We start from the raw sequence: 25,029 nt of genomic DNA on the forward strand, positions 1-25,029 counted from the left end.
TTGAGGTGTCTTGACTTGTTCCACTTCCACCCAAATACGAAATATGGAAACAGATACATTGTGATTTGAAATAGAAAATTCAAATCGAACATGGAAATGGCTGAAAATCCTGAGAATACAAGGCAGCACAGCAGTTCAACTGTAGAAATTTCAGCTAATAAAAGTTACAGAAGGTGAATTAAGCATCCCAGGCAAATTGCTAAAGCAATTGTTTAATGATTAAAATAGGCATATGATATTCCCAGGGGGAGGGAGAGAAAAGCATCCAGCATCGTATCATATTGAATAACCGTTGTCCAGGAATCAATCTCTCTCACTTATGGCAGTCAAGTGCTCATCAATCTCTTCAGTGGGCAACACTCTAAAAACGGGATTCTCCTTTCTCACCACTCCAACCTAAAAGAAAAGACATTACACATTAACATAATACATTATTGCTGTCAATAAAACATGTCCAACTGCAAGGGATTTTGGCACATAAAGCATGTCCAAAAAGTTATATCACTGAGATGAACATAAAGCATGTCTAGTAGAAGCTAACCGCACAAAAGTTATATCAACACAAAAGGTTTTTTATTTTCCTTTTTCACCACTATCAATATATGATTGAACAGAACAGAATCTCAAGTATGGGAGAATAAACTTATGGATACAATACGTGTTATGTGCTTTCCTACTAAATGCAAGACTGAAGAGTGCTGTAGATATCTATCAAAATATTTGACTTTGCTCTTCAGAAACTGTGTGATAAAGCACTCCTGATCCCCATGCAAGAAAATAATGCCTCCATATTTGTAGATCACATAAATAAACAGCACTCAAATTTAATGAAGGGGCTCCAGTACCTCAATTTCCGTGGCCTTAAAATCCTCTTGCAGAACTGATTGCAGCGCAGAAATGGCAGTCTAACAATGAAAGCATTATGGAAGGTCAGAGAAAGAATCATACATATTGACATTGCCTTGTCAAGTATCACTTAGTAAAAACCACAGCCAAAATCTCAGAGAAAGAAATTTTTATTTAAGTTTTGCAGAATAGCATATTTCTATTTACAAAATAAAGTAATTCACACAAAAAAAATGTTATTTTTCATGTTCAAAAAAGTGAGCCCGTGATACTGTCAAAACAATAAATAGATAAAAGGATAAGTAACTTCTACCTGCACAGTCTCCTCGTATGTAAAGGAAGGGTCATTCTTCATTTTCTTCTCTAAGAAATTAATTGCCTCTTGTTCTTTCAATCCAGCACTTGTGGCCTGAGATACACAATTATTTATCAGTTGAGAACTAAAGCGGACATACTACTCCTCCAGATAAGAAATAGAAGAGATAAATTTATCCATGAAACTACAAAAACAGTAATGTCTCAAGATCAATGTTCCAATCTTCTGCCAACACGAGCAAAGTTGTGTAATGATGCAAGTTAAGCTCAAATTGTCTTTTAAAAATGGGAAAGATACACAATGATAGCGAATAAAGAACACAACACCAAAGTGTCATGAATGAATAGCCCAAAAGGGGTTGTTGCAGAGAAGAAACTCTGGACAAGTGTAGGAAGGTTCTGATGGCATTTATCATTAATTTTTCACATACTTTGTTCTCCAGATCAAGTTACAAAATAACATTGGATGTACCTTATGACCAAAGTAATGACCAGCTGGGTCACACTTATAGAGTTGAGGTCCGGTCTCTTCATCAACACCCAACACCATAGCAACTTCAAGAAAGCATAACATGGAAGAAAACAGATACTATCAGTGAAAAAAAAAAACAGACAACTAATAAATCTATAGCGAGAGGATGGAGAGAGGAAGAAAATACAGAACCAAAAGAAGAGAACAAGAAACAAACCTACTCCCAGTGGTCTCATATAAGCATGTTGAGTATAGACTTGTGATTTGTTTGCAATCCTGTACATACAAATGATATCAGTGGATGATCATGAGATGGCCTAGAAATTATGAAGAGTAAACTATCATGATGATTATAGTATTATAAATTTGGAATTATTATGGAAACGGGTAGCAAGTAAAAGGATTTATTGTCAGCTGTCCTGTGGCTACCCAGGAACCACAAGCTGGCCAGGTTCACAATACCTGAATTCTGACTTGCCGTACATATTTAAGAGGTTAAAACATTTGTGATGTGGGTTATTTTGACACGTTCAGAGTGCATGATCTGGAACTAGTACTACAGTAATTGTCTGAGATTCTCAGTGCTGGTCCTGATATTATGAAGTAGCACACCTAAATCCCTTGAATTCTAAAGCTTAACCAGAAAACTTACTCAACATCACCTTTACCATGAAACCCACACCATACCTTCTATTATCTAAATCTAGAGAAATACCGCATCTACCAGGAAAAAGAAACTAGGTAACGTTGAGGGAAAGAAAAACGATGTAGAATACTAACATAGAGGAAAAGAAACAATAACCAACAGCAAAGGCAAGTCCAGATTCCATGGGAGCGTGGCACCCATTTGTGGATTCTATTTAACCACTTGAGGGAATGGGGGGAAAATCACTTTTGAACTTTTGGACTCGTTAGGTGAAAGATTACAAAAATATGGCAATTTAAACTGTATCTAAAAGTTCAATTCCATTTTAGCATTATATGGCATAACCAGTTCAACTACTTACCAGTTCGCCAATACATCTACAGGCATCTCATATCCATTTTTGAATCGGAAGTCAGCTGCTTCATTCCTTGCTTGTGATACCAGAGTCCTTGCATCAGCTAGAAAACAACATGCCAAGAGGATGAACCAAACGTGAGCTTTTAAACAACAGAAGTACTTGAGCATATATCTGTATATGTAAGAAGTCAAAACCACAAATTCGTCCAAAAAGCTTCTCAGGAGGGCCAAAAAAGAAACCTGTCATGCCAGTAGCCAGCAACCCTAGGAACTTAGTAATGGGAAAAAGATGGGTTACACTCGTCTGATCCAAAAGTTTGTCCTGCATAAATTTCATAACAGTTACAACACTGCACATATTCGACCCACGGTCAAATAAAGCCTCAGAAATATGAACCGCTAATACTCACCGGGACTTTCTTCTGAGTCACAACACATACTGAATCCTTCCCTCGGACACCAATGGAGGTAATCCCAGCAGACTTGACAGCCTTAAACGCATATTCTATTCATACATCAAAAACAAACCATCTCAGAAACCGTTATACGCTAACCATTATTAACTCACAATCACATTCTATTTTACACACACAAAGTTCATTTTGGATCTTGGAACCAAATTTGTATTTCTTTTTCTTCTTTCCTCAAACTTTAACACCCAACCAAATGAATCAAGTTCAAAAATCAAGCTGAAACCAATGCCAAACAAATTAAGCACTCAAAGATTTCATCTTGTTCATCGTCGTTTTCCCTCTTTTCCTCAGATTTCATCATCAAACCAAAAAAATAAATAAATTAATTAATGGGTTTCAATCTCCGTGACCCAAATAAGCAACGAAAAGCAGAAAGACCTAAAATTGATCACTCCCAAGCACTAACCCTAGGTTTAGATTTGAGAAATATAAAACGGAGGTAGTGGGAATTAGAATCACATACCGACTTGGAAAAGACGACCTTCGGGTGAGAAGATCGTGATATGACGGTCGTATCCTCCACCACTACCACGACTCATATTCGATTTCTGAGCTTCCGCTTCTTCTTCTTCTTCTTCTTTCTATCTGCTTTAGGGCTTTGGGTTTCTGTATCAGACTATAGTGGTCTTCTGGGTTCAGAGAGAGATTTAATAAGCAAAGCAAAAGTATGCTTTTTTCTCAAGTTAGTTCCGAGTTGAAACTTACTCACCGATACGACATCGTTTGCGCTACAGCTCGGGTTGGGCTTTCGGGTTGTTTATGTGTTTGGGCTACCTCCCGAGGGAGTCCACCATAAATAGGTATTTTGAAGGAACCCATTTAAACCCGGGTTGGGCTGCGGCCCACCTAGACTATGTGTTCATAATGTTGGGGATGGTTTTGCTCTGATAGGGAGAGGAGAGGTGGTGGTGTCACTGGTGTGCGTGTGATGTTGTTGCCCCACCACGTTGTAAGGGTTTTCGAGAAAGCTATGTTTTGTTTCTATGTTGAATTGTTGATTGTGGATGGTCTGTTCATTGTGAGAGCCTATGGCTCATTTGGATGCTTGCGTCATTTTGACCTGGACTTCTTGGATCCACTGTCACTTCTGCTCTCGATGTTATAGCTGCTCTCGATGTTATAGGGACCACTGTGGATCTATGTCCAAATGGTTTAAGGGGTTGCCGGTTCTAAGACACTGGTTCTTACGGAGTTAGGTCGGGCTTTCATGGAATTTTCTCTATGCACCTGCAATAGAAGTAACGCAGCATTTATTAAATAATCTCAACCATTGATATTTGTAGTCAATATTTTTTTAATAACCAAAATATGTATTTAATGTTATCCAGTCATTCATTCGTGTCGGTGCAAGTGCACATCGGTACTCTGAGTCATCTTTTGGACCTTTAAAGCAAACCAACTTGGTGTGGTCAACATTTAAAGTCACGTACTGAAGTTCCTGTTTTAGACTTTTAAGATTTCAGTTAAAGGTTGGGATTGATAATGCGGTCAAGTACCAATTATGAAAAAAGCATCGTGAGGCAGTAAATGAAGGTGAGCCCCTTGATAGTCGATAACTGACCTAATTCGTATTGACTAATTCAACCTAATTCTTATGAGTTACATACATGAAATTATACAAATATTAAAATTTAAGCTACTGTCCCCTAGTATGATCCATAAATTCCTAGGTTCATTTTTGTGAAATGAACTATGTTGTCAATCAAGCCCTCTCTACGATATTGTTGCTGAAAAATAAAGAAATTGTTCGAATTAAGTTATAATACTTTATTTTTGTGAATCAAAAAGCTTGTTTTGCATGTGAGATTAGTTCCTCAGTGCCGGTTAATAACGCTTATTGTATTAATAAGGATATAAAAAATACAATAAACAGACGAATGGACATTAAGTCTTGGGTCTTACCTCTTGGAGATGAGCCCCTATAAGGACCACAGTATTAATAGAAGAAGCTCCATTATTGGGATAGACACTATATGTAGTGAATAGACTACCATTGATAAAGCACATAAATGTTCAATAATAGTATAATATGTACTATATATATATTTATAAAATTACTCATTAAAAAATGATACATAAGATATTTGTTTATCTATACTTACTATTATTAAGAGAAGAGATTGGCGTGCACTCTATATATCTTTAGCGCCTCTGAACTAGTATCAAATGAGAGTCCCCACTACCGCTACGTATTTAAATGTATAGTGAGTAGGACTATATGTACGTACCACTAGGTTTTTGTTTGTCTATATTTAACGATAGCGGAATGGTATGTAACGGCCTATTCTGGCTTGCGATGAATATATTTTTCCTTGATTAAAAAAAAAAAAGAATTTGTTAGCCAAAGTTAGTGTGAAAAGACAATAAAATCCTTAGACCTTATATTAATTTTAGATAATTTTGAATAATTGAGTGGTAGTATGGTAAATAGCAAAATTAAAAATTATGTATAAAATAAAATAAATAATTTTCAGATAGTTAACTACCTATGTGCACTCTATATATGTAAAAAAAAAAATAAAAAAAAATATTAAAAAAAACAAAAAAAAAACTACCTATGTGTGGAATAACCACCCACAATTTCAGATAACTTCCTACTTTTTTTTTTCAAATAACTTCTATTTTTTTTCTTAATATAATAATTATAAAAATTTTGTCTGCATGTGAGTAGAAAACTAGTATCTATGGAATTAAGTGAATTCGTGAAGAGATAAACTATAAGATGTCTTTTCTACTATCTAATAAATTCGGATAAAAATAATGAGTCGGTCATTCGTTGGCTTCTCTAAAAAAATAAAACTAAGTACAAATTTTCTTTTTGATAATTAAAAAAAACTATGAATAATGAAGTTTCAGCTGAAAAGAAAAACGCTACCATGAAATGCATTTGCTCATAGTATCTAACGGTGCCAACATTAAGAATAGAAATTTCGGTGCAAGTTATTTTTCACAATCACAAAGGAGTTGCTTAATTACATGAGCAATGACAAAACAAGAAGCTTATGATATCTCATACTCGCCCATCAACAGTGAAACTGATAGACTGAAGCTCAATCTTGAGCATCTTAATTGTTGATTGTGATAAACTAGAAGCCAAGAGACGAGGCGTTTTGAATGTGGATCAAAGGTTGCTTATACTTTTGGGAATAGTTTGGCCCCTCGTGTTCAAATCAAATCCATTCTATGATAGCAATAGTAGTTATAAATTATGGTTGGTGAAATGTCATTGGTGTTGGCATGGAGGCTTAAATGAAATGGTCCCTTTGGGTTGATGATCGGAGTAGTTTGTCGGTCCCAATTCTGAACATAGTCGATTCCAATCAATTCGAAACAGAAAATGAGAGAAAGCTCTCACAGCCCCCACTAGAAACCTTGATCTTCGCAGGCCATAACTAGAAGGATTTACCCTACCAGAGACTAGAAACCAGAAAGCAACAAAAAGATGAACTACTATCCTTCCAATACCAAAACCGCAAAGAGCAAATTTTATAAATGTCTCGCACTCAATCATCAAGTATCTTTTACCTTTTCGTAGATCAATAATGCAATATCTTTTTCTTTTTTTTTGAGAAAAAAATGAATTGGGATGAAAGTATTTATTTTAAAATTATTATCTGATAATTAACAACACACATTTAAAGTAGACGTGGGACATTGCACAAAAAATAAAAGCTCTTTCCTAAATTTTTCTGTTTTCTTTTAGACCCTTACGCTATTAGATTCTACATACTTTATAGCTTTGGATCTAATTTTTAACTCATATTTAGAGAAGATTATCTCTCTTTGTCTCTACATTTCTGCATCTATATTTATGTTTTTCCTTTGGTGTCTAATTGGCCGAATGACGAGAAAAATATATGTTGGCTTAAAAAGATACAAGAGTGGCTTTAATTTATCTATAATTTGTTATTACTAAAGTATGAGAACATTTTGTGTTCACTTGGTTAGTAACTGATCAAATAAATTATTTTCAACCGTATATAGATGTAAATTCAGGGTTGATAAACAAAACAAATCAGCTAAAAATATATATTTTCACCGTTAAATTTACATTCAAATATGCTTGAGTATTATTTTCTTAATCAATTACTGACTATGTAAACATTATTGATTATATAAAATGTTAACTCTAGGTGGATGATCAATTTCACTCCTACAGCCCTAGCTTCCTCACATAATGTAAACAGCATCCATTTTTCCGTTCTCCATTATTAATTAGTAAAAAAAGTGGACCGGACCGATAGGAACAAATGTGACTTTAAAGAGAATGGGAAAACGAAAAAGGAAAATAGGAGTTGAAAGAAATTTTGAATAGAGACTTGGGATAATTGTTGTAGAGGACCATCATCGTCACTGTGAGACCAGATTATTAGTAGCCGTTTATTTATGTAAACGTGGCTGACAAACAATATTTTTCCTTTGAAAACATATTTTTCACGTTGAAAGCTTGAAAGTTGAAACACACTACTAACTACCAATGCTCCACTTAACTTTTCCAAAAGAAAATTAGAAAACGATATAATGAGGAGTCATTTTCCATAATTAGCTATGACATTGGTTGGATAGTATTCCAACAATCTTTGTTAAAAAAGATAATACAACGTAGTTAAATTTGATTCGTTGGAGACCTGTCGCTTAGGTGCGGTAGTCACCCCTATTGTGAAAAAGTAAATCTTAGTCTTACAACTAAAATCGATTGACATGATTAGAGAGCCTCAAATCTTTATAAACTATATTGCAAAATCATAATTTTTCAACGTGGGATTCACATCTTCAACACGTCTCCACACATGTGGCTATTCTTTAAGCTATACATATGAAAAAATTATATTGGGTGACATGTAGCACGTGTAGCAATTTTTTAAACCATGCATGTGAGATGTTACACGTGACTAATATGCTCTGATATCATGATAAAATAATTAAAATTTACTAACACTGACAATGATTTGAGAGATCCAAACCTGTATAAACTCCATTACAATATATTTTCATATTCTTCCATTACTAGATTCACATGAATTGGTCGATCTTAAATTCACATTTTATACAAATTGGATGCTTGTTTCATGTTCTTAGCGAGAGTCCAAGGGCAAAACAACCCTAGAATATATATATATATCGATGATAATAGAATCAAAGACAAGTATCCGATTAATTCTTCCCTTCCACTCTATCATTGAACTCCTATTGAAACATTCTTCCCTTCCATATTTGGCAACGAAGCTCCATCCAATTGCACTCTCAAGTCTCAACCCCCTTTTAATAATGTCAAGTATCTCATATGAGTCATCATCTTACATGTTATGATCGTATATATATACAATACAACAAGTTGCACATTCCCGAGTTTGACTCTTGCTTTACAACTTTTTAAAAGACAACAGCTCGTTTATCATAATCACTCCTTTAATAACAATTCAAGATCAAAGCCCCCACCAAAATATTCCGCAATTTGCATTTGTTGGCTGGCTGGCTACACTTATTTTGATGATAGATTTAATACAAATGGTCGTTTTAATTTCAGTCCATAATCATTGACTAAGAAATTTTAACATAGTTCGAGTTTTTTTTTTTTTTTAACTATAAAACATAAAAAACCAGTCTATCGAAAAACAACTTGGAGTTTTTTCAACATGAGAAAACAAATTCAAGTTAAAAATACTTATTTTAACAATTAGATTTAAGTTTCCTTTGCTCAGTTACCCCAAAATAACCATATTCCAAACACTAGAGGGACATGAGTAGGAGTCTGGTTAAAATTATTGCAACAGAACTCGTACTCGATATAAACGTGAAATCCGGTCAAAAAGTTCTGCTTTAGCTCCAGAAGATTCCCAACACTAACCCGCCTCCACGCGCCAATTAGTAACAGGCCATTAGGCCATTAATTATTAAATTAAAAAAACTCATAATTATGAAAATAAATTAACCTTTCCCTCCACCATGCTCTCTTCGTCTTCACCTTCACCTTCACTTCGTCACTCTCTCATCTCCTGAAACTGTTCGTCAAAACCCCAAAAAACAGTTCACTTATTAAAAAGCTCTCTCTCTCTCTCTCTCTCTCTCTCTCTCTCTCTTTCCTCCTGTAATCTTCTGACAGTTCACATCTCTCTCTCTCTCTCTCTCTCTCTCTCTCTCTCTCTACGTACAGATCACCACCTTCGCCGGAGAAACTTTTCCGGCGACATGGCCGGTCAATTCTCCAGCTGCGTCGAGTACGGCCTGGGGCTCTCCAAGCGGATACTCTACGGCAAGGAGGCGGCTCCGGCTACGTCGGCGATGTCGAGGTCGTCGTCCAGGTCGAGGCCGTCGGAGCAGGGGTACTACTTACCGGAGGCTCCGATGGTGTACGCGGCGGTGTCCGACCCGGAAATCGTGGACAATCCGGACATTCCGAGCTACCAGCCGTACGTCTACGGCCGGTGCGAGCCGCCGGCGTTGATACCTCTGCATATGCACGGCGTGGCTTTGGAGATTGAGAGCTATCTGGACACTGCGTTTGTGACGGTCACCGGAAATTGGCGCGTGCATTGTATTTCCACCGGAAAAAAGTGCGATTGCCGCGTGGCGGTGCCGATGGGCGAGAAGGTTAGTTATAATTTTGATTAATTGCAAAGTTGGCACGCTTATTTTGCATAATTGTGGATTTTGACTTTTGAGGCAATTATTATTTTAATTCTCAAGAAAAAACATGATGTGCTAACAGGGTTCACTTCTAGGTGTAGAGGTTGATGTCGCCGGAAGTTCGTATCGGACTCAACTGATCACCACAGAAGGCCAGCCGGATAGTCGGAAAGTAGCCAAAGACGCGTACTTTCTGAAACGTCACATATACACCTTCAAAGTCCCACAGGTTAATTATCACCTAATGCAACTAATTAATAGTCATTTCAATTTTTCCATTCTATGTTGTAACTTGTAAGTTTTGAAGTTTATTAAACATGTGAAACATTTCAGGTTGAAGGAGGCTCTTTCATTTCGCTGAAAATCAGATGGTCTCAGAAATTGTTATATCACGATGGAAAGTTCTGCCTCACTGTGCCTTTTAATTTTCCAGCATATGTTAATCCTGTTGGGAATAAAATTATGAAAGGGGAGAAGATTTCGTTTAGTGTGAATATGGGTGCTGAAGCAGAAGTTTTATGCCAAACTACAAGCCATCCTCTTAAGGTAAACCGGGTTTCTCTTAAGTTCACGTTTAGTTTGCGACACTCGATAATGATTCATGGCTTTTCCCAGGTGGTCAGGCGCCAAAGCGGTAGATTGAGCTTCTCATATGAAGCACAGGTAGCAGCATGGTCAAGTACAGACTTCAGCTTTTCATTTACCGTAAGACTTTGTACTAATGCTTGTGTTATGGAAGGGTCTCATGGAGTGGTCATGATATTGTGGAGCTTGCCTTTGATACTTACAGGTTAACACAAAGGATGTATATGGTGGTGTGTTCTTGCAATCTCCAACTCTTCGTGATTTTGATGACAGAGAGATGTTCTGCTTCTATTTGATCCCCAGGAATAGCCAGACTTGGAAGGTTTGTTATCACTAATACACTACCTATTTCTTTTTCTAATTTGAAGGAGAAATTCCTAACAATGTCATAGGGAGGTTAGTGGGGAGGAAATTGGATTGCATTCAGGGTTTGTAGGCAATATCACTCATAGAAGGTTGAAAATTTGCTACTTCCGTTTGCCATTCTTGCCAATCTTTCCATTCTTAAACAGCAGCTTTTCGTAAATGAGTATTGAATTATGACTTTTATTATTGAATTTTGCAAGGTTTTCAAAAAGGAAGTTATATTTATCATTGATATAAGTGCAAGTATGGCGGGAGACCCTCTTGAGAATGCAAAGAGTGCAGTACTGGCATCGCTTTCTAATCTCAACCGGGAAGATACTTTCAACATAATAGCTTTCAATGGAGAGGTTCACGTATTCTCATCATCAATGGAGTTAGCAACAAATGAAGCATTACTGAAAGCTAAGAATTGGGTTAGCGCTGAACTTATTGCAGATGGTGGTACAAATATGTTACTTCCCCTAAGACAGGTACAGTATATGTTGAGCACATCTCCTAATGACCGCATATTCCTTGTATTTCTTCTGTCTCATCGATTTAAAAATGTTAATTTTCTCTGATCGGTGTATCTGCTAACACGGAGCTTGATTAACTATATTAATCAATTATGTATCTTCTTTGCACTCACTGTACGTTCTAATGTTCAACAGCATATACACTCTTCTATGAGTATCTGACATTATATCTCTATTTCAGGCTATGAAGTTGTTGGCCAAAACTGCTGAGACAATTCCTTTCATTTTCCTCATTACTGATGGGGCCGTCGAAGATGAAAGAGATATTTGCAATATGATGAAAGGATATCTGACAAGTGGGGGCTCAATATGTCCTCGAATATCTACTTTTGGCATAGGTAAGGGTTTTGTTCCCTTAGTTTCTTAGATAACTTTTGCAATATTGATAAATCTTATAACGATTTTTTATTAAATCAGTATGTGAACATTTCTAACATATCTTGGCCAGGTTTATATTGTAATCATTACTTCCTGCAAATGCTAGCACAAATTGGCAGGGGGTATTATGATGCTGCTTATGATGGAGGTCTGTTTCTCTCCCCTTTCTTATGTCATCATTCTAATATTGTGTTTGATGGTATGAAAAACAAGTAAAAGTTATGTCTTGGTCCAAGTGGCCGGATATAGTTATGTAGTCTAATAGAGGATGATTAACTTTAAAAGAAGTTGCTTGCAATCTGCATATCTAGTGGAAGCTATGAAATTAGGGATTTATTCTTATATATATATGCCTGGATCGGACCTTTTCAGAGTCAATTGACTATAGAGTGCAAAGGCTATTCACAAGGGCATCATCAGTGACTCTTGCCAATATAACCGTGGACGCTTTTGAACATCTCGATTCGCTTGAGGTATGCTGGCATTGTGCCTTTACTGAAATGTTATTTTCCATGTCTGCCTTTCCAGTATTAACTGTGTAGTGGTACATTATCATCTCCTGTTCCTCGCAGCTGTTTCCATCTAATATACTGGATCTTTCATCTGGAAGTCCATTGATCATATCTGGCAGATATGAGGGAAGCTTTCCTCCCTCCGTTAAAGTTAGCGGTACCTTGGCTGATATGAGCAACTTTGCCATAGACTTGAAAGTGCAGAGATCTAAGGATTTCCCACTTGATCGGGTACTGAACAAATCTGATGTGTTAATGTCATATAGAAGACTAAATTGAACATTTTTTGTAACGTATGCAGTTAATTTAGTACTGCACGCACATTTGGAAGTATCAAACTAACCTGTAACCTGAACAGGTGCTTGCGAAAAGGCATATTGACATGCGTACAGCTCATGCATGGTTGTTGGGAAGTAAAGAGCTTGAAGAGAAGGTTAATTTGTTACTTATTTCTGTAGATTGAATTCCATATTCTTGTTATTACTGAACATGCTTCAACAACCTTTCAAAATATCAAGATCCCTTACTGGTAGATACATTCCTTAGTATATGGGTGGCAAAATGGAGATACATATATTCCTACTCAAATCATGATTTATGTATTAAATTTACGTCAACTAGAATTGCTGACCAACCTGCTACGATATGTAGGTCTCTAAAATGAGCAATCTAACCGGGGTCCCATCTGAGTACACTAGCATGACTCTGAAGCAGACTGATAAAGGAAATAAAGCACTGGAATTAACTCGGACACAAGAGGTATGCATCTAAAAGCCCTGTCAATGTTTTGTTAAGACACTTGACACCTAGCAAGCTTCTGCTCCACACCAACCATAATTTTTTGGAGAGTATAAAAGCACGTTGATATTTTGTACTAGCATAAATGAAATAAGTTGCTATATGATTGATTGATTGTTAATATATTAGTCTTTACAATAGATAATTGTGGTGGATTGATTGTTAATAAGTCGCTGCATGATACTTGTGCACATCTATGTAATCTCTAACTTCTTAGCAACAAAGAGCGTAAATTCCGTTTATCATCCCTATTAGGTCTACAAAAAAGTTATTCAGCGGACCAAGTCGGAGTCAAATAGCCAGAAGGATATAATCCTTGGAAGCCTGGGTGTTGGCTTTGGTAACCTGGCTGCAACAGTCGAGAATAAAGCACCCGCTAGCGAAGAAGCAAAGCCTTCTGATGTTGCAGGAGTCTTGGTTAAGGCTGCTTCCACCTGCTGTACTAGACTACTTGATCGCATCTGTTGCATGTGTTTCATTAGGACTTGTACCCACGTTAATAACCAGTGCGCAATTTTTCTCACACAACTCTGCGCTGCCCTTTGTTGTTGTGAGTGCTTAAATTGTTGCTTTGAACTATTTTCCTGATGTAATGGTAACACTGAGTGAATGCTGAAGCACAATAATCCTTATGCTTTGTGTATAGCATGTGTTGTATTTGGAATATAGATAATGGTATTAAGTGATTAACTACTCAAATGTTAAGAGTTTTCTCCATCGTCTCTAGTTTTCCTTTTCCATTTGGTACAGTTCTAGCTAGTTAACTTGTTTCCAAAGTAATTTATAAGAAGACGTACTGTCACAGAGAGAGAGATCCTAACAATCATCCGCAGGAGGAGGACGTCAATTGATCATCAGATTCAAACTTGTACAACAATAATATGAATCTCAATAACTTTGATGATCTACCTAAGTTATTGTTGGTTGAAAGTCCATGTCGACTTCCCTGCAATTAGCTCGTTTTTCAATGCAAGCTTGTGTGTGTCCAAGCGTTGGTTCGGTCTCGTATCTGCTCATCATTTTGTTGGCCGCTATCTTTGCACGCCACGTGACTTGCAAAAGCCCATCCATCTTGACCACTCCTCTATCTAGTTATGTTTGATCGATCGAGCTGCAGATTCTCTCGTTACAACTTCATGCATCAGACCATCCGGTCTTCGATTAACCAGAGATACAGCAGCTGCAAGCAGTTTCACTCTTGGTTTCTGATTGTCTCGTATCTGCTCATCATTTTGTTGGCCGCTATCTTTGCACGCCACGTGACTTGCAAAAGCCCATCCATCTCGACCACTCCTCTATCTAGTTATGTTTGATCGATCGAGCTGCAGATTCTCTCGTTACAACTTCATGCATCAGACCATCCGGTCTTCGATTAACCAGAGATACAGCAGCTGCAAGCAGTTTCACTCTTGGTTTCTGATTTGGTTTTTAAATGCAACTTACGCGCAATAAGAGCACGGTCATCAAAGAAAGGGGAAATATTTGGACCCGAAATTATCGTACCACCGGGATTGAAAAACTAACTCTAATCCTTGGTTATGCTGATTACTAAGTCACCAACAATTAACAAATAGGGATATTAACCATTTACACAATTTGAGCTTAAAAATTATCCACTTACTCCACTAAGAAGTTTTTAATCTCATTTACTCAATTTAAACATTAATTACAGATTTACCCTTTTAATTTAGCAAAAGACACTCCTCTCTCTCTCTCTCTCTCTCTCTCTCTCTCTCTCTCTCTCTCTCTCTCTCTCTCTCTCTCTCTCTCTCTCTCTCTCTCTCTCTCTCTCTCTCTCTCTCTCTCTCTCTCACCCAAACCAGCGTCGTCGATCTAGCAACAACTTCCTTGGCGGCTTCTCGGCCATCACGGCCGACTACTCCATCATCGAGCCCTAGGCAGCCATCATATGCGGCTTCGTCGCCGACGTTGCTCTCGTAATTGGATTTGGACGACGTGTTGGGGTGTAGAGGAAGGAGAGTCAGGAGATGGCGGCGAGGAGGTAGGATTCAGGTTGGGGCTAGACCGAGCAGAGGTCCTGGACGGCGAGGCAGGAGTTGTTGATGGTGTCAGTGTCCAACCAGAGGACGAGGACTTGTGGTAGAGGTCAAGGAGGGCAATGTGTCCCTGGCGGTTGCCAGCGACGAGGAGGAGGTGGCAGTTGGAAGGATTTGTAGAGATGAAGTCTCGGCCGAGGGGGAGTGGAAGGCTTCATGCCTTCATGGTTTGCTCCGATTTGGTGCCCAGAGCATTTTCTGGGTGGCCAAATTATTATTATTATTATTATTTTTTTGTAAACTGTGAGCTCCGAGAATGGAAGGAAAAAAAAAATTTGAAACTGATGGTTGGATGAACACTTGATGGTTAATTTGATAAAAGTCTTTCTAAATGTACCCAGCAAATTTATTTGTTTATAAATATTTATAAACATTTTTAATTAAGCCACCTAATTTCCCAAACTGCCCTTATCTTGTACCCAGCAAAGAAGAACCACCAATAGAAGAGAGGAAGATGTTGCTGGGTGTGTTTTCTGGGAACTTCTGAAATTGAATAAGAACCACCAATAGAAGAGAATTACAGATGGCCAAGGGAAGAGGATTTGGAAGTTATATTCCTCAGTAATATACTTCTCGTAGTTTTATATGAATTGAATAACTTAATTCTAAACAACTTTGATGTTCAGAGGAAAACAATAAATCATTGGATAAGGGCAACGCACGATGTTACAAATGGAAATTGTTTGATGATATGACGTCATATCTACCAAGTCCTTGGGATTATTTTGCTACATATAAAGGCATGGATAAAGTTGATGATTACTGGGGAAAACAATTGGTGATGGCCGATCAAATTCATACTGTAAATGGCAATGGTAGCAGTGATCCGATGGAAACCACAACAGCTGAATATGAAAGCAATAAGGAAGCACTTCTTCTTGAGGACACTGGAGAAGTTGAAAGATATGGTGAATGTGTTTTCTCAAGTAACGTAGTATGCTGGCCCTATATTAAATGTCCTTAGTGCTATGCCAATAACATATTTAGGGCATCTTAGCTATTTTAGTTGACATATGTCTTTGCACTCCTCAGGCTTGCGGCAAACTAGCCACCGACAATGCAAATAGTCAGGCTCATATCTCAGGATCACATGAATAACAAGTAAGTAATTTTGGTTCAGTGAAACTTTGCCTCTTGTATTTTATCTATATATATCATCCAGTCGAGGTGTTTGTCTCTGAGTTTACTGATTATTCCGAGTTATTATATTATTTTAGGCAATATGTGGGAAGGGCAGACTTTCTAGTATTTCGGGCAATGAATCAGCATGGATTTCTTGGGCAGTTGCAAAAAAAGAAGCTTGTAAGCTCTCTCTCTCTCTCTCTCTCTCTCTCTCTCTCTCTCTCTCTCTGTGTGTGTGATAGTTCCTTTCTGTTAACCCCAGTGAACATATTCCAATGTGAGTGTACATGAAATTTTGAGCTTTTCATTACATTATGGACCTTTTCTTCTCTTTTTCTGTTTTTCTCAGAGCTGAAAATGATAGAGAACAGAAGCATTGGAGGATAAATTGAAGGCAGAGAGACTTGAACGTTTTGTAAGATGAGGGTATTTTAGAGAATTTAGCTGGGTACATTTAGAAAGACCTTTTGATAATAGAGTTAAGCTTATGATAACACGTGGAGTGAACATGTAGAATTAATTGAACATATAAATTGATCAATTGTGCCTGTAGTATATTCATTTTGGTTTTGGGAGTTTATACAATTCACTGGAGGGCAATAATATGATTATTAGGGGACAATAATATGATTATTGAGAGACAATAAAAAGAGTATTGGGGGGCAATAATATGATTATTGGGTATTACTAGGGGGCAATAAAATGGGACGCTGGAATCCAATCATGGGTCCGATGGCCGGATTCCCGTTACCAATTGCCAGATTCCAATCACCGGAGTCTACGGCTGACAGCCGGTCACCAGAGTCCGGCACCGATCACAGAAGTTCAGCAAGGTCTCCGATGACTTCTCTCTCTAGGTGACAAGGAGGGGGCAAAATTGTCCTAAAAATAAATAAAAAGTAATAAAAAAATACTTAATTGAGTATTAGGGCAAAATATATGTAAACTATTGGGTAAGTGGGCAATATTATAAGATATTTGCTTAAGTGGGGTTATTGTAACTCAAATTTGGGTAAATGAACATTTTCCCTAACAAATAAACCTAGAAAAATAGTACTAAACTATTTACATACCCGGCTAGGAACAACCAAGCCTAAAATGGGTCAAGAGAGCCACAAGTGAATGTAGAAGCTCACAACCAAGTGGTATGAACAATGAAAGTGGTTTGTAAAAATTGATTTTGATTGTGAAAAATAAAATTGACAATTGAAAATTAAAATTGTTACTAAAAATAAAGATAATAGAAACTAATAAAGAAATAGAAATTAGGTCACTAGGGTATATTCCTAACCAAATTTAATGCACAAAATATATTCCGACAATGGTCAAACAATTCATAATGGCATCAAGAACCGTACCCAAGGCTTTTCAAGGCTCATAGGTCATTAGATTCCTTAAAGGGTATTCCTACTCCGGATCAAGGGTCGTATAAACTCAATTAGGACAATTTAGAGCCTTGTTAGGGCCTCTAGTTGCACTAAAAGAAGACGAGTTCTAGAATCAAGGCTCCCAAGCTAGCCAATACGGCAATCGAAATTGATATTGTAACTAACTATGTTCTAAACAAGTGTCCTAGCCATAAATTAGAGAACTGATTAGGTCTCCTAATTTGTTCTAGACATGCTCATTTACACATTCAAGAGTTAATTAAGTTCCTAATAATGCATCTAAGCCAAATATTACAGAATAGAACATATGCCAAACATAAAATTGAAAACCATTAAATCAAAACATATTTATTATATTAAATTCATATCAGAGTTCAAACCCTAGCTTCTTAAATAAACTACTCACAACTCATCCATTAATCAACAACAAAATACATCAATTAAGTGGAGTGAGTAGCGGCGTCTCTTACGTTGAGTGTGTGTGTGTGTGTGTGTGTTTGTGTGTATATATATGTTTCTGGTGGCTTTCTCTGGGTACCTCACATAGAATGCTATACCTCCTGGGGCACCGATCGGCTCCTAAATCCTGTATCAAGGACACAACGTTAGAGGAATAAACCGTACCGGACGGTCTATACCTCTCCGATGCCTGAGTGAGAAACTAATAGTTGTGTAGAATAAATCGTGGATCAAGGAGTTCTTACCTCCTAAAGGTGGTTGTGCTATAATCTTTATATTCAAGCGTGGGAAGGGAGTCTCCCCTATCCTCGATCTGGGACACAGGTTCTTCTGATGCCATACCAGTCTTGTATTTGTAAAGATAGATGGGCTGTGCTGACCTTGCCCCGGGCCCTGGGTGCCCAGGGTGGCATCTTATGTGAAGCCCGCCATAGTGGGGTGTGAACCAGGCCCATGGCGTAGTACCTGGGAGTACCGATGGGGCTCAGGGGCTAGTGCTAAACCTAGTTGAGACTCCCTAGTATGTACAAGTCCCCCAAGTTCCCGTTCAAGATGTTTCTTGGGTGGGGACTTATTATTTTAGTCTCAAGGTTTGGAACTAGTGTGCCTATAGGTAGTCCCCCAAGTTCCCTCAAAAGAGAAATCTTGAGCGGGCTACGCTGTAGGTAAGCCACTTTCATGGGACAATGAGGTTGTGCTTGGGACTGGATGGGATGGAGAATTTGAGCCTCCGGTACCCAATGGGGTAGAGAGAGCTTGGCTCCGATACCCGATGGGGTAGAAGATTTGAGCCTCCGGTACCCAATGGGGTGGAGAGAGCTTGGCTCCGATACCCGATGGGGTAGAAGATTTGAGCCTCCGGTACCCAATGGGGTGGAGAGAGCTTAGCTCAGATACCCGATGGGGTAGAAGTTTTGAGCCTCCGGTACCCAATGGGGTGGAGAGAGCTTGGCTCCGATACCCGATGGGGTAGAAGATTTGAGCCTCCGGTACCCAATGGGGTGGAGAGAGCTTGGCTCCGATACCCGATGGGGTAGAAGATTTGAGCCTCCGGTACCCAATGGGTGGAGAGATCTTGGCTCCGATACCCGATGGGGTAGAAGTTTTGAGCCTCCGGTACCCAATGGGGTGGAGAGAGCTTGGCTCCGATACCCGATGGGGTAGAAGATTTGAGCCTCTGGTACCCAATGGGGTGGAGAGAGCTTGGCTCCGATACCCGATGGGGTAGATACTTTGAATCTCTGGTACCCGATGGGGTAGGCGTTGCATGTCGACCACGTGGCAGACTAGGCTGTGCAATAAATGCCCGTCCCTTCTTCTGCCGAGGCTTCGAGAAATGGGAGAACGCGTGGGACACGTGTAGCGATCCTATGGCAGAGGTCGTTTCGGTTTCGACGGTCCTGATGCATTGGAGATTGAATTTAAGAGGGAAACTGACTGTACCAAGGGAGAATTGTGAGTGCCTGTGGAGTGAGATCGATCGTCTGCCGAGGAAAAGGTTAGATCTCTCTCTGCCTGTGGATTTTACCTATTTTCTTGCTAGGTCTGCTTCTGTTACTGCCAAGGCAGTTTTCTGTTTTGTGTTTGTGTTTGTGTTTGTGTTGCTCTTGTTTGCATAAATATAGAAACGGGCAATGCCAGTGTCATTGTTGTGTTGTTTTAGATTATTTGGGTTTGCTTCATTTTGTGGGTTTTGGGTTTTGGGATAAATTTCTGAGTTTTGGGATGAATTTCTGGGTTTTCCTTTGAATTTCTGGGTTTTGGGATGAATTTCTCGGTTTTGGATAGGCTAACCCTTGTGCTTCTGGTTCCAGATATAGCAAGATTTGAGGTCCCCGGTACTGTAGTTAGGATGGAATCAGAAGCCAGGGGTGGGGATACGGGATCGTCGTACCAGTCTTCTGCCAGGCGAGCTGAAATGGACATCGACCGGTACCTAGGCCGGTTAGACCAACTAGCGGAGAACACGGGTCCTCGACTGGGGTGTTCTTGGAGAGTAGTGGGGAGTCCGATGAGGGTGAGAGCGAGGGTGGATCTGCGGAGGCCCCGGTAGTTACAGTGGCCATTCCAGAGGGCATTCCGAAGCTGAGGTACACACTTGCGGACGGGACCGTATGCGACGAACCTGGGAGAAGCATGACGATGAAGGAGATCGTAGACATGCGGCTGAAGTGGGGATACCGGACGCAGTAGAGCTTAGGCCTCTTAGGGATGGGGAGATGGCCGCGAATCCTGCCCCGGGGTGGGTGGCGCTGCACGAGAATCAGCTCCACCAAGGGTTATCGCTACCCCTGCCCCGGTGCCTACAGTATCTGCTGCGGATGCTGAACCTGTCACCGGGGCAGCTAACCCCGAATGCCGTTCGCCAAATATATAGTATGATGGCCATGTGGGACCTGTGCCAGCAAGGGTGGCCTTCCATAAATGAGTTCCGCGCGGTACACCGGGTACTGTACTCTAGGAAGCAGTCTTGTGCGGGTACAGTGACCTTTGCCGCTAGGGATTACGAGCCGCTAGTTACCGATATGCCTACCTTGATGAGCAAAAGGTGGAGGAACAAAGTGTTCCTAGCTGGTGGGCGGTGGCAGATAAAAAATAAGAAGTGGCAGCTGACTGGTACTTTCCAAGCTATCGGGGACCAGTCCTATACGCTATCCGAAGTAGAAAAGAAGAGGATAGCCCGAGTATATGCCGTGTGGTCAGAGAAAGAGAGGAGCTCTAGGTTCATCCGGCACTCTATACTTTTTAGGCTAGGGTTAGGGTGGCTCCCCGGTAAGGGACTTATTATACTATACGTATATGTAGTAGTTTTTTTTTTTTTTTTTTTTTTTCCCGCTCGTCCTTCTTACTTTCGACAAATCTTTGAACTAGTTGCAGTGAAAGCCCCGAAGAGGAAACCCCGGAAAGGCAAGGAAGAGGACAGGATGGATGATGCTCAACTGATAGACATGCTGATGAGCCAGGGAGAAGATGCCCTGCACATCAACGTCGACCTAGGGTCGAAAGGCACGAGTCGGTCTATCGAAGAGACCCTTTTGGAGATAACCGATGAGGGATATGGTGAACCTGATCCCGACGCTCCTGTGACCCACGCCGTGCAGCCCTCTATGGCCGATGTCATTACGATAGATGACACCGGGGTGGGAAAAGTACCGGCCTCAGTGCCTATTTCCTCTCGTTCCACTGGGAGCGATGAGGCGTTACTCCCCGGTGAGAAGAAGAGATCCCAGAAGCACAAGCATCGAACTGATAAGGAGGTGACATACACTGGCCGGGATGTCCAGGGTACTGGTGCGAAGAGGCAGAAGAAAGGTCACCCGGGATCAGGGCTTTCGCCTTCTCTTGGCCTGTTATCTCCCGCCGTTCCGGTAATCCCCAAGAAGCCCATCAAGCAGCTGCTGAATGAATACGGGGTTGCCGATGAAAAGTTCGTGCGGTCCATGCTTGGGGATCTGAAGGATATTGACCTCGACCGGGTTCGAGCCAAAGATAATACCCCCCAGGAGAATCGCCGTCTCGCCCGGGAATCAATGATGCAGGCATGTCTTGTTTTATTTTCTCTATACCTTTTTTGTTATACGTTTTAATCGGTGTATCTGCAGGCACTCTTCAATGTGTACGCCATCGACGCCAGCGAGGAAGATACTCATCTGAAGGAGGAGGTTAGCAATCTCTCTGGGCAGGTGAAGTATCTTCATGGCGAGAAGGCCAAGCTGGAGAAGGAGTGGGACTCATTGAGGGCTGAGATGGCCGCCTCTAAGCAGCGGATTGCGGAGCTTGAGGGTGAGGTTACTGAGGCGCGGGAGGAGGTAAAGAACGCCCGGGACTCCGAGAAAAAGGCTGCAGAGTCTGCCGTCTCATGGAAGGAGAAGGCAGACTCTCTGGAGGATCGCCTTCCCCCGGAGAGGCACGAGGCCGTGGAGGAGTACAAGTCCTCGGATGAGCTTATCTCGATGCTGGCTGCTGCCCAAGATAAGGCTGTCATCATGAAGCTTAAGGAGTGGGTGGCGGCCGGGTACTTAGATGAAGCCAAATTTAGGCGGGGTCTCCTGGAGAAAAGGAAGAAGGAGCGGGAGGAGGCGGCCAAGTCCGGTGCCGGTGGGTCCCAGAGTACCGATGGAGATCAGTTGTAAAATTTTTATTTTTATTTCTTTTTTGAACTATTGTCTAATTTTGTCTGGTAGTCCCGACTTTTTGTGAATGGGAACATCCTTGATTTGAATGGGAATTAGAAAGGAATTAAAATTTCTAGGCTTTTCGTACCTTTGAGCATTTGTTTGCATCACTTATTACCGGAATAAAGTAACTGACAATAGCTATGTCCGGGAATGTCCGGGGTAGGTAAAAAAAATGCTAGAAATGGTCTGAATAATTCATTTTTCCATTGAAATACCACACGGTGGTTAAATACAGAATGAGTACCCGATGGGTAGCTTGTCATAGCTGTATGTCCAAAAAGCAAAAGCTAGGACAAGATGCTCCCGAAGCTACTTGTAAGAGTACCGCAGGCGCTGGGTATTCCATGGATGCCTGGAAACGACCCCGTTCATATCCCGGATGAAAAAGGTTGTGGGACCTACTTCTTCAATGATCTCGTAAGGCCCTGTCTAGGATGGATCCAGTCCCCGGGGTTCTGGGAAGACTTGCTTCATGACCCAGTCCCCCAATTTTAATGTTCGGGACTGTACCTTGGCATCGTAGTAACGAGCTATCCTCCGCTTGTTTGCCAAGTTATGCATATGTGCCACTTCTCTTCGTTCCTCGAGTAAATCAACATCGAGGTGTAGGCCATCTGAGTTGGTACCCGCATCGAAGTATTCGATCCGGGGACTCTGGATTTGTGTTTCAATAGGGAGTATTGCTTCTGATCCAAAAGCCATGCAGAAAGGGGTCTCGCCCGTGGCCTCGGTTGTCGTGGTTCTGATAGCCCACAACACTTCCGGGAGCTTAGCGGCCCAAAGACCCTTGGCTTCGTCAAGCTTCTTTTTCAGTATTTTCTTGATTATCTTGTTGACAGCTTCGACCTGACAGTTTGTCTGGGGGTGAGCCGGGGAAGCATAGTGGATCTTAGTGCCGAGGTTCTGTGTGTAAGCCCTTAACTCATCATTGTCAAACTGGGTACCATTGTCCGTGACTATGGTATCCGGGACTCCAAACCTGCAGTAGATGTTCTTCCATAGGAAGTTCTTGACTTTTTCCGTGGTGATGGCGACGAGAGGTTCTGCCTCTACGCACTTTGTTTGGTAGTCCACGGCAACGATGGCGTATTTGAACTGTCCCACTGCCGTGGGAAGTTTACCAATCAGGTCCAAACCCCACTGACAGAACGGCCATGGTGCAAGGAGGATGGAAAGGGCGATGGGCGGTGCTCGTGGGATATTTGTGTACATTTGGCATTTGTGGCAAGAACTAGATATAGTTTGAGCCAGGGCCGACATGGTTGGCCAGAAATATCCTGCCCTTAGGGTCTTGTGTGCGAGAGATCGAGCTCCGGCATGGTTACCACATACACCAGCGTGAATGTCCGTCATTATTTTGTGACCTTCCTCCGGTGTCACACACTTCAGGTTGGGAAAGCAATGTCCTCTTCTGTAGAGTTTGCCATTCATGATCGTGTATCGAGCTGACCTTAGCTGCAGTCTTCTGGCCTCGACCTTATCATCCGGTGCTAGGCCATCAACCATGTATTTCAAAATTGGGTCCATCCATGAAGCTTTGTGATCCACCGAAAATATTTCTGACACCGTTTTGGAAGTGCTAGGTCCCGCGAGTATTTCGACTTTAGTGGTCCCATAGGTAGGGTTTGGAGAAGTTGATGCGAGCTTAGCAAGAGCGTCTGCCTTGTCGTTTTCTGCCCTTGGTATTTGGGTAAAAATGTAGGAGGTGAACTCTGAACTAAAGCCCGGGCCAAGGCCTAGTAGGAGGACATGTGGGGCTCCTTTGCCTCGAAGTTACCGCTGACCTGGTTTACGACCAACTGGGAATCACTGAAGATATGGAGGTGTTGGACCCCTAGTTCCCGGGCGATTTGCAGACCGGCTATGAGTGCCTCGTATTCTGCGGTATTATTGGATGCTTTGAAGGCAAATTTGAGGGCGTACTCGTAGACTTGCTCGTCCGGGCTAATGAGTAGGATGCCGGCTCCGCTAGTTTTCTTGTTGGATGATTCGTCCACGTATAATCGCCAAGTGTTTGGCGGAGGTGGATCCGAGGCTAGCGGTTCAGGTGGTTCCTTGTTTGGGTCATGGGAAGGGATTGATTCAGAAATAAAATCGGCCGCTGCCTGGCCTTTGATGGCTGTCCGGGGTAGGTACTTGATATCGAATTCCCCAAGCTCGATGACCCATTTAATTAACCTGCCCGATGTCTCTGGTTTCTGCAAAACCTGCCTTAATGGGTGATTAACGAAAACGGTGATAGAATGTGCTTGGAAGTAATGTCTGAGCTTCCGGGCTGATACTAGGAGGGCCAATGCTACTCTTTCAATGTCCGGGTACTTGGACTCTGCACCAGTGTAACCTTTCCCAGCGTAATACACTGGGTACTCGCAATCGGAGTCCTTCCTAATTAGGACTGAGCTCACAGCAGTTGCCGATGCTGCCACATATACGTAGAGCATTTCTCCGGGAACAGGTTTGTAGAGTAGAGGTACATGTGACAGGTACGACTTCAAGCCAAGGAAAGCAGCCTCGTGCTCCGCTGTCCAGGCTATCACCTCGACGTGTTGGGTCTTTAGCAGTTTGAAGAAAGGGGTACACTTGTCCGTCAGCCTGGAGATGAATCTTGATAGGGCGGCCACCTTGCCTACAAGAGATTGGACCTCGTTTCGGTAGGTTGGGGATACCATGTCTATTATAGCCTGCACTTTCTCTGGATTGGCCTCAATTCCCCTGTGGCTGATGATGTACCCAAGAAACTTTCCGGCCTCGACCCCGAAGATGCACTTCTATGGGTTAAGCCGCATCCCGTTGCGCAATATGATGGTGAAGACGATTGACAAGTTGGCTACATGATCCTCCGGAGTTAAACTTTTTACCAGCATGTCGTCCACGTATACCTCCATGATAGTACCGATAACTTCCTCAAACATGGAGTTGACGAGTCGCTGATAGG

General features: G+C 41.0%; 3 protein-coding genes across 3 annotated transcripts; 2 read left to right on the forward strand and 1 right to left on the reverse strand.

The window, feature by feature from the left end:
- LOC112190369 (proteasome subunit alpha type-6) lies at nucleotides 1-3,757 on the reverse strand. Its single transcript, XM_024329805.2, has 9 exons — nucleotides 3,573-3,757; nucleotides 3,047-3,141; nucleotides 2,877-2,958; nucleotides 2,641-2,737; nucleotides 1,851-1,909; nucleotides 1,634-1,716; nucleotides 1,160-1,255; nucleotides 846-905; nucleotides 1-396 (listed from the first exon to the last, which is right to left on the reverse strand). The coding sequence occupies exons 1-9, from the start codon at nucleotides 3,646-3,648 to the stop codon at nucleotides 304-306; spliced, it is 741 nt and encodes a 246-aa protein (XP_024185573.1). The 5' UTR covers nucleotides 3,649-3,757; the 3' UTR covers nucleotides 1-303.
- A 5,317-nt stretch (nucleotides 3,758-9,074) lies between these two features.
- LOC112189906 lies at nucleotides 9,075-13,589 on the forward strand. The gene is made up of 13 exons (XM_024329289.2): nucleotides 9,075-9,700; nucleotides 9,819-9,965; nucleotides 10,070-10,282; nucleotides 10,352-10,441; nucleotides 10,527-10,643; nucleotides 10,888-11,157; nucleotides 11,384-11,540; nucleotides 11,651-11,728; nucleotides 11,953-12,053; nucleotides 12,153-12,323; nucleotides 12,451-12,525; nucleotides 12,744-12,851; nucleotides 13,146-13,589. The coding sequence occupies exons 1-13, from the start codon at nucleotides 9,299-9,301 to the stop codon at nucleotides 13,476-13,478; spliced, it is 2,262 nt and encodes a 753-aa protein (XP_024185057.1). The 5' UTR covers nucleotides 9,075-9,298; the 3' UTR covers nucleotides 13,479-13,589.
- A 6,441-nt stretch (nucleotides 13,590-20,030) lies between these two features.
- LOC112184749 lies at nucleotides 20,031-22,049 on the forward strand. The gene is made up of 3 exons (XM_024322990.1): nucleotides 20,031-20,688; nucleotides 20,788-21,455; nucleotides 21,519-22,049. Exons 1-3 carry the CDS (start codon nucleotides 20,031-20,033, stop codon nucleotides 22,047-22,049), a joined length of 1,857 nt encoding a protein of 618 aa, XP_024178758.1.
- The last annotated feature ends 2,980 nt before the right edge of the window (nucleotides 22,050-25,029 follow it).

This window comes from Rosa chinensis, chromosome 2, assembly GCF_002994745.2.
Source record: "Rosa chinensis cultivar Old Blush chromosome 2, RchiOBHm-V2, whole genome shotgun sequence".
NCBI classification, from domain to species: Eukaryota; Viridiplantae; Streptophyta; class Magnoliopsida; order Rosales; family Rosaceae; genus Rosa; species Rosa chinensis.

Bases quoted from the DNA above. Each gene is read 5' to 3' on its own strand.
- LOC112184749 (XM_024322990.1), top strand. From the start codon at position 20,031: ATGCGACGAACCTGGGAGAAGCATGACGATGAAGGAGATCGTAGACAT. The intron at 20,689-20,787 runs GTAAGGGACTTA...TCTTTGAACTAG, and splicing joins AGGGTTAGGGTGGCTCCCCG to TTGCAGTGAAAGCCCCGAAG. The intron at 21,456-21,518 runs GCATGTCTTGTT...GTGTATCTGCAG, and splicing joins CCCGGGAATCAATGATGCAG to GCACTCTTCAATGTGTACGC.
- LOC112189906 (XM_024329289.2), top strand. From the start codon at position 9,299: ATGGCCGGTCAATTCTCCAGCTGCGTCGAGTACGGCCTGGGGCTCTCC. The intron at 12,054-12,152 runs GTATGCTGGCAT...TGTTCCTCGCAG, and splicing joins AACATCTCGATTCGCTTGAG to CTGTTTCCATCTAATATACT. The intron at 12,852-13,145 runs GTATGCATCTAA...CATCCCTATTAG, and splicing joins AATTAACTCGGACACAAGAG to GTCTACAAAAAAGTTATTCA.
- LOC112190369 (XM_024329805.2), bottom strand. From the start codon at position 3,648: ATGAGTCGTGGTAGTGGTGGAGGATACGACCGTCATATCACGATCTTC. The intron at 2,738-2,876 runs GTTTCTTTTTTG...GTTGTTTTCTAG, and splicing joins GCTGGCTACTGGCATGACAG to CTGATGCAAGGACTCTGGTA. The intron at 1,717-1,850 runs GTTTGTTTCTTG...GCTTTCTTGAAG, and splicing joins TATGAGACCACTGGGAGTAG to TTGCTATGGTGTTGGGTGTT.